This window comes from Anabrus simplex, chromosome 6 (genome assembly GCF_040414725.1).
Source record: "Anabrus simplex isolate iqAnaSimp1 chromosome 6, ASM4041472v1, whole genome shotgun sequence".
Lineage (NCBI taxonomy): Eukaryota > Metazoa > Arthropoda > Insecta > Orthoptera > Tettigoniidae > Anabrus > Anabrus simplex.
Window position 1 is genome coordinate 168,728,602 of NC_090270.1, and position 9,694 is coordinate 168,738,295.

At 36.9% G+C, this 9,694-nt stretch overlaps 1 protein-coding gene across 1 annotated transcript in view; it reads left to right on the forward strand.

Moving 5' to 3' along the window:
- LOC136875921 (uncharacterized) overlaps positions 1–9,450 on the forward strand; it is a 163,537-nt gene extending 154,087 nt beyond the window's left edge. Inside the window, exon 9 of the mRNA XM_068228255.1 lies at positions 9,431–9,450. Coding sequence (XP_068084356.1) covers positions 9,431–9,450 — 20 coding nt within the window. The remainder of the gene's footprint in view (positions 1–9,430) is intronic.
- Positions 9,451–9,694: the final 244 nt, after the last annotated feature.

Sequence of the window (9,694 nt, forward strand, 5' to 3'; positions counted from 1 at the left end):
TACATATTAGATATTAAGAAAACTGCTGAAACCTTCCCCCTCAAACTACCCACAGGCACAATCACATGTTTAGGTAAATTCGGCCATTACCTTGTAGCACTGGATCGTCTTCAAGCCAGCCGCACCCCTGCCTCCTGCCCTCTCTAACCTCCATCAAGTCGCACTCTCAATATCGGAGCAAATCAGACAAGATGGCCATAAAGTGCTCTCCTTAAATAGTTCAATAGGGGGAAGTTCCAAATTAAATTTAAATACAATGTGCTGATAAGCTAAATTTCCATACACACTCTTGGGTTTGATTGGCTAGAGAACATAGTTACCAGTTACAGGCAGATTACATTAGAGGAGGAACCAGGTGAAGTGTTGACAACTTTGGTACATAAAAAATCAGAAAAAAATATACCACCTATGTCATCAAAAATATCTTCAGCAATCAGTTTGTGTTAAGCCCACCAGATATCACTAGAAAATAGATGGCAGAGCCATCTCACCGTCGGTGAAGAAAGTTTTATAAAAAAAAATTAAAAGTTCTTGTTCACTGACATAGATGGTCACAGAAAATGCATGCAGTTTAAGTAGCCAGGGAAGGTGTACCCCTGGTACAAACACAGAGCGGAATTCCTCAAGGCAGTATTATTGTTTTCTTATATATATCAATGATATGTGTAAAGAAGTGGAATCAGAGTTAAGGCTTTTTGCAGATGATGTTATTCGGTACAGAATAATAAATAAGTTACAAGATTGTGAGCAACTGCAAAACGACCTCGATAATGTTGTTAGATGGACAGAAGGCAATGGTATGACGATAAATGGGGTTAAAAGTCAGGTTGTGAGTTTCACAAATAGGAAATATCCTCTCAATTTTAATTACTGCATTGATGGGGGTGAAAGTTTCTTTTGGGGATCATTGTAAGTACCTAGGTGTTAATAAAAGGAAAGATCTTCATTGGGGTAATCATATAAATGGGATTGTAAATAGAGGGTACAGATCTCTGCACATGGGTATGAGGGTATTTAGGGATTGTAGTACGGATGTAAAGGAAAGGGCATACAAGTCTCTCGTAAAACCCCAACTAGAGTATAGTTCCAGTGTATGGGACCCTCACCAGGATCACTTGATTCAAGAACTGGAAAAAATCCAAAGAAATGCAGCTCGATTTGTTCTGGGTGATTTCCAACATAATAGTAGGGTTACAAAAATGTTGCAAAGTTTGGGCTGGGAAGACTAGGGAGAAAGGAGACGAGCTGCTCAACTAAGTGGCATGTTACGAGTTGTCGCTGGAGAGATGGCGTGGAATGACATCAGTAGACGAATTGTATTTTTGCTAAGTCAGGAACTGAATGCAAAGAAATGAAGGATCTAGAAGTGCATAATTCTGAATTAGAATTTGAACTAACTTCAGTGGAATTTAAGCTTCCCTATGGTAAAATGGTAATTCTGTTAACCGTGTACCGTTCACCGGATGCTGATGTGGAGATTTTCTTAGGAAAATTAGATCAAGTCCTTTATAACATTTTCGGTAGGAATAACAGCACAGAGGTAATACTTTGTAGTGATGTTAACATAGATTTTGCTGAATAAAACCTTCCATCAACATCACAACTACAGCATGTTCTTCAAAGCTGCAATCTAAAACACTTAATTTTTACACTCACTCGGGTAACTACCACCTCAGCTACAACGATAGACAACATTTGTATTAATTTTCATTGTTCTAAAATGCAAGCGTCCAATATAAATTTTGGATTATCAGATCATCATGCTCAAATTTTACAACTAGAAATTGAGAATGCTAACAAGCATTCAACCAAAATTAAGCAAGCACGGTTAACTCATTTTTTTCTCTGCATCTGCATTTGGCAGTTTCATTGAAAGCCTTAAACTTCAGACCTGGCCTACAATAACATTTGGTCATAGCATTGACAGAAAGTATAGAATGTAAGCATTTTTAATGCAATTTGAATTACATTTTCCAAAAAACTTACAGTAATTAATGAATCTTCAAAAAAGCCATGGATCACAAAGAGTATACAGATTTCAAGTCAAAAATGTAAATTAATATGTAGATTAGCACAGAAGAGTTGTGAGCGAGTTTTTTGTAAGTATATTAAGAACTACAAATCAGTCTATCGAAGAGTTCTTAGGGCGGCTAAGATAATGCACAATAACAAGAAAGTTAAAGAGTCGTGCAATAAATCACGAACCATACGGAATGTAATCAAGGGAGAAACCAACAGGCACACATTTGAAAATAAAGTTGCTGCCATAAAAATGATAAGAGAATACAAATGAATGACCCTCATCATTTGGCTAATTACACATAAATTATTTCTTTCTATCCCTACCATACAAACCTGAAAATGCAAATAAATCACATGTATTACCAGAACTCCCAACCTTTGTGCAAAACTCTTATGCAGTTAACTCCAGTAACAGAATTGGAAGTTCTTAAAATTATACAGTCTTTGAAGAACAAAACTTCCACAGGTGTAGATTAAGTTCCCACAAAACTCATTAAAAATGTACTCCTTATCTGGTACAGCCTTTAAATCTCACCAATGAATTATTTTCTAGTGGCCAGTTTCCTAATCTCCTAAGATAGCTAAAGTTATCCCAGTCTTTAAAAGTGGAAACTTACACGATTTACATAATTACAGACCAATATCAATACTTACTGTTATTTCAAAAATATTTGAATGGGCTATGAAAGATCAGCTTACTCAATTTTTAATCAAATATAACTTGTTAAAAAATGCACAATACGGTTTCAGAGCTGGCAGAAGTACTTTGTCTGCTTTATCATATTTTACACAGTTGGTCGTAAATGCTCTTGATAATGATGCAACTGTGATAGGACTATTTCTTGACCTTTCAAAGGCATTTGATGCTGTTGATCATGAAATATAGTTGCACATATTATATCAGACTGGAGTTAGAGGAATTGTTAATTACAGGTTTAGATCATACCTGGACAAACGATCCCAGTTTGTTGAAATTACACATTGTAACAGTAAAGGTCTTAATGAGACATATCTCAGATTAAAACATACACTTAGGTATTTCGCAGGGTAGTATTTTGGGGCCTGTTCTTTTCTTTATCTATGTGTATGATCTTCCTCACAATAATCAAGTAGGAACAGCAGTTCTGTATGCTAATGATACCAACATAATTATTAATAATCCTGTCCCTATGTCTATAGAAACTGCAGCAAATACAGTCCTGTCTAGGTTAGAATCATGGTTCAGGAAAACAAATTAAGATTGAACTTAAAAAAGACCCAATACATGGAATTCAAGGCATCTAACTACCATGACAAAACTGCAAAAAACACGACCTTATATTAAATGCAAATGCAATTGAAAATATGTTGACCACAAAATTTGTAGGTGTCCATATAGATGAAAAATTAAGATGGGATTGTCATATTAAAATAGGAAGTCTCTGAGTTCTGTTTGTTTTGCCTTAAGGATATTGTTTAAGAGTTGTGTGATGTTTGGGAGATCACTGCATGTATTCAATTATTGAACTATATAATAATTGATAAGATGTATATAGTTAATCACTGATAGGTCATTTTTAAATGAATATGTATATATATATTGAAACAGGAACGCCCGTACTTCAGTTTATTGGAGAGCATGAGAAACGGCAAGGCGTGTACGGCCCATGCTAAGAGAGTGAGAGAGAGAAGGGTAGTGAAAAAAATGTTTATGATTAAGTGGATCCTTCAGTTTATTCAATATATATGCAAAGAATTATGTCACCTTTTACAGCTGAATCGTGGAGTTGTCCTTGAAGGCGTGGAGGGAACGTCGTCCTGCGGTGGCTGCGTCGTCTTGCGGTCGGCGTCGGCGTTGTCTTCCGTCGTTGGTGTTTTCTCTGTGTTAGTGTTGATGACTCGAACCTGAGGCAGGAACGGGGAAATGTGGAGCTTCCGCATCGGACGTCATGGGACTCTGGTGTGACACCTCTCTAAGGCGAAGTACGCCGAAATAGTTCCCACAGTCAATGACGTTGAACGCACTTTAGCAGCAAGGATAAAGTCAGAGTCACAGTTCCACGAGAACAAGATGGAAGGAATTATCGTATTTAGAATAATAAACAAACGAAAACAATCTAGGACCTTCCGAGGTGCAGTGATTAAGCACTTCACAAGGAAAATTAAATTCACCGGGTACAGTCTCTGCACTGTACACCATGAGCACAATATTCACACACTTGTTGAAATAAACGACAGTCCAAGTTCTGTTACGTCGTAATTTTTAGAAGATCATCACTGGCACTTAAGATCATACGTGATTCTGAACAGGTTATGATGGGAATTGGCATGGTCCCTCGGAAAGAAATCACGATACCGTATTCCACAAGTTAATACTGTCTTTAAGAGGGAATGTTGGAACAGTTTATTACGAACACAGTTCAACGGATAGACACAGTCTTTAAATGAAATGAAGGTCGGCACAGTTTTATTACGAACACAGATAAACACAGTCTTTAAATGAAATGAAGGCTGGCACAGTCTATGCTAGAAACACTATCGCTGTTTTCACACAGTCTTTAAATGAAATCAAAGTTGGCACAGTTTATGCTAGAAACACAGTCTTTAAATGAAACGAAGGTTGGCTAGAAACACTATCGCTGCTTTCACACAGTCTTTAAATGAAATCGAGTTTGGCTAGAAACACTATCGCTGTTTTCACACAGTCTTTAAATGAAATCGAGGTTGGCACAGTTTATGCTAGAAACACAGTCTTAAAATGAAGTGAAGCCCACGGAGAAGGCTTCTAACACTAACGTTTCTGAACTCAAGTATACAGCCGGACCGAGTGACGAATTATATCGCGACGTGCTTACTTGCACACACACACTGAACTCACGGCTTACTGCCGACTTCCCTCACTCTCTCTGCCTACGGCACACTTCAGCTGCATACTGCACATTCTGCACACTCTCTGCTTTACCCCAGGCTGGCGATTCGCTTATATTGCCGAAGGTTGGTGGGCGTGGCTACACATGTGGGCCCCAAGAAAATTTTATATCTTGGCCATCTTTACACCGATTGACACGAAATTTCGGCTAGCAGCGTTCATTATTCCTGCCTGCAAGGTGACGTTATTGAAATATTGATATTACATTTCGTTCATGCAGCAATGCTATGGAACACGAAAGAACCTTCTGCGTGACGTCGCTTGACCTTGGCCGGTGTTCTAGAACAGCGCGAGCTTGCTTGCAGTACACAATGCCTGTGCGCTCGGCGCAAGTTTTAAATGCTTACGGCCGGGTGTTAGCGAGTTCCTCTTAATAAATGAATGAAACGTGAATGCTCGTAGGGCGTTCCCGTTTCAATATATATATAGGGATTTAATCATCCATTTCACTTCATTTCATTTCTTTGTATCGCGGCTATAACGTATTCTGAACGAACCACATATTGGGTAAAGTATTTCGACATCATTCATATTTATAGCTTGCAGTAAATTTTCCAATAGACGTTGTGAGGAGACCAGAGTCAGCAGGCTAATTTCAGCCCATTTCCTGGAAATGTACGTCATCAAGGTTACCCTATCCACCTTGTGAAGAGACAGTTGAAACATTATGAACACCGACTTTTCGAAGTTCGCTACCTGACGCTTTGATTTCGCGGGAAAGTTCAGCCTATGTGAATGTACGTAATGAATCAACGTGATGGATTCACAGCAATACATAGGAGAAGGGATGAGACCTCGAATCTGACTGGACCATGTGGTATGGCTGATGGAAGGAGACTTTTGAACCTATATACCCGCCGACAAGAGCTGGAGAGGGGACTCATATTCGGACATTCTTGCTCGTATTCAGATTCACACTGGTACTCGTACCCTTGGAAGACACTCTTACGACGATTCGACGTCTGCACATCGGAGAAGATTTTAAGTTCACTTCGCATCTGAGTATATACTACTCAAAAGTTACTCTCATTGGGACCTGTTATCTCAATGACGGGAGGTAGTCAACGGGAGACCGGTTTTGACTAGTATAGGGGAGGAGAGCTTTTATTATGAATTTAGTTACGCTACTGTTCCGTAATACGGAGGAATACAAATATATTCTCTCCACGAACATAACCCATGGTGGTTTTGCATTTAAAATTAGGACTCATTACGACTTTATGTAAGGAGTACAGTAGGAAGTGTTAAAGGCAGGAAAAGCAGAAGTAGGACTGGAATCTAACAACAGATGACGCAGCCGGTACGAGAGATCAATCATCAATCGTCAGCTTCCAAATAACAGAGTCTACAAATGGTGAGCTAATGGCTTAAATTACTGCAAGTCTACGCGTTACAATTCATGTTCTTAAAGTTCATTTCATTTAATTTTTTTTGCTTCCGTAAGTTCAGATTTCGTTAATACGCCGTTACGTCACGCTTTTCATCCTAATAAATAGCTGTTTTAATTTGTAGTTTCTGAAATTATTATTAATGATCCTTAAATTCCAAGTTAGTGTACTTAATTATTTGTGTTCCGTCACCTCACCCCTGGGAGTTTTTTAAATCTCATTACGTATTATGATCATCATCATTATTATTATTATTATTATTATTATTATTATTATTATTATTATTATTAATTACCAACTATCGTTTTCAAGCCATAAGCTTGAAGGCTGGCGCCCATGGGATATTGTTTATGGAGAAACAATGAGACACCACTTATTTATATTACTATTAAAGTGACCCGCCACGTTATGATACTGTCACACATCTGTGGGCTGAGTGGGTACGCCACAGCTGTAGTGAAGAATATGTTAGAATAGCATATTTTGGATAATTCCATTCAGTCATCACTTATACTATTGGTCTCTGGGGCTGCTACAAATCAAATCTTGATGTTATTTTTCGAATACAGAAACGAGCTATCAGAATTATATCGAGATATAACAGGTTAGATCATTGCAGACCATTATTTAAGAGACTCAGGATACTCCCAGTACCAAGCATATACATCATACAATGCATTTTACATGTGAAAAAAAATATTGATCCCTTCAGAAAGAAATTTGACAATCAAAATTACCAGATGCGAACAAGAAATAATATTTTTATCGAGTACAAGAGTAAAACCATTGCCTTGCGACATGTAGACTCTGTTGGAATCAGACTGTATAATAAGCTTCCAAATAAGATTAAAGTTATTAGTCCCATGGGTTCATTTACCACAGCTTTATAAAATCTCCTGCTGAGTAGCTGGTTCTACAGTACACAAGAATACATGATGAAGTGCTGGTAATGATGCTATTAATTATTAACTTGTAAACTTTCTTAATATCTAGGATACAGCCTTAAAAATATGTTAATGTCACATTGATTAAATACATATTATTAACACGACACCAATAGATTTTTATTTCTATTTTGTCTTGTAAATATTGGTTATTAATATTATTTTTATTTAAAAAATTAAGATGTGCTGTCCTAACATTGAGGTATTTGGTGTTTCTGTTTTTCTTCTTTTTCACAATGTTCATTATTGTGCATATACTGTATTATTGTTTGTATTAGGAAATCACTTGATAACTCCTATACAGTTGGCATATTTCAAAATATGTAATTGTACAGTCTATGGAAGCTAAATAAATGAATTAATTAATTAATTTTAGTGGTGTCTTTAAAAATAGGAAAGATCACAATATGAAGATAAAGCTGGAATTCAAGAGGACAAATTGGGGCAAATATTTGTTTATAGGAAGAGGAGTTAGGGAATGGAATAACCAAGAGAGATGTTCAATAAATTTCCAATTTCTTTGCAATCATTTCAAAAAGGCTAGGAAAACAACAGATAGGGAATCTGCAACCTGGGCAACTGCCTTAATTGCAGATCAGGATTGATTGATTGATTGATTGATTGATTGATTGATTGATTGATTGATTGATTGATTGATTGATTGATTGATTGATTGATTGATTGATTGATTGATTGATTGATTGATTGATTGATTGATTGATTGATTGCAAAGACTATTAAAAACGCACAGATGCTGATGTGCTAATAATAACCACACTGAAAGTAATATTACAAATACCAACAGATACCTCAGACAGCAAGAAATACAAAGGGCTTGGATTATTCATAGTTGCCTAGGAAGCATACCTGCAACACATTAATGTATGCCATGTCCTTATCAGCTCTAATAACATTCACGTAGTCCACATGTGCAACATCAGTGCTGGAATAAATTAATGTTCTATGTAGCAAACAGTTCAATTCAGAAAATGCAAGTACTCATCAGTTGAGGGAAGACCTACATCTGAAAGAATATGAAAGGTGACGTTCCTTACTTCATAAGGATAAGATACAGGTGAGAAATCCTGAAGGATTATCGAGCAGCGAATGGAGAGGTTCACTCAAAAGCATTGCTAACATATATTCAGTCTGGGCATTACTAGGCAGAGCCTAAGATGGCAACTACTGTCACCATAACCACAGTGAGACAGAAACACTTGCACATGTCATGGGTGCCTGCAAATATTATAAATGCCTGCCATTATCATATTTGGACCTTGATTGCTGATGCCTTGAGGGAACATCAGTATAAAGTACACATGGAAGTATATGAACTTGCACTCCTTGGATCTTGTAAGCAGAAAGGGAGCTATTTAAACTGGCTCAACCCATAGTTTTATAATAACCCCACACATAAAACTCAGGCCTCTGCAAACCAACCAGCATGTGTTTGTAAAGAAAATCACAATGCCTACTAACTCACATTACTATAAAGGAAAATGTAAGTTAACATCCATAGAAGTAGTAGGTCTTAAGGTTGGAGCTAGTGGCACAATAACAGACATATTTGCACAGTTCTGAAAGTTGTTCAGATGGAACAATCTATGAAGACGGGGGCCTGGTGGCTGTTAAAAGTTCTGTTGCTGTTTTGAGGAACCACTTTAATAACTGTTAGGACTGTATATACAGGTGACCCAAAAGACTGTTAACATTTGACGAGGCAATACTAAACGGAATATTGGAGTAGAGAGGTTATAATTGACACACATGATTGGCATGGCATCGGGTTTCATTGACACCAAAATGAATACCCAAAATGACCAACTATACTGAATATATATATATATATATAACATCAGTTCTTCAAAAGTTGTTGATCAGTGTATTCTTCTGAATGGATTGATTAGTGCACGAAAGTAGGAATTGTTGAAATCCATGTGACAGTGGTATTATGTTTTCTTTTATCTCTGATCTTGGAAAATACAAACCACATTACAAAAATATGCTGCGCCTATAAATCTAGCTGACTACGTGACAATCGTGCATTTAGATCCCTTAACTAACATCCATCATGCTCCCTATTTTGAATAAGGCCTTTATTAATAAATTGTATATTGAATTCTTACTGTAAATCAGTTTATTAAATCTATTAATATTCCTTGTTGCAGAAAGAAGACATCAAAGATAGCATTAGAGGTAGGTAAAATAAAATTTTCCTAAAACTACTGAAGACTTGTCCCACCAATCGCCATTTTCTTATTCCTAGAAAATACATGGTAACTGCCTCTGAGGTCAGTGAACTGACCTAAGTTAGGATATGTTTCATTACAGCTGATCATTATTGTCTTCAGCCTCCTTGCAGAAGAAAACATTTCACACAAGTGCAATGGGTAAATAATGCAAGTATCGAGCTCACATTATTATTATTATTA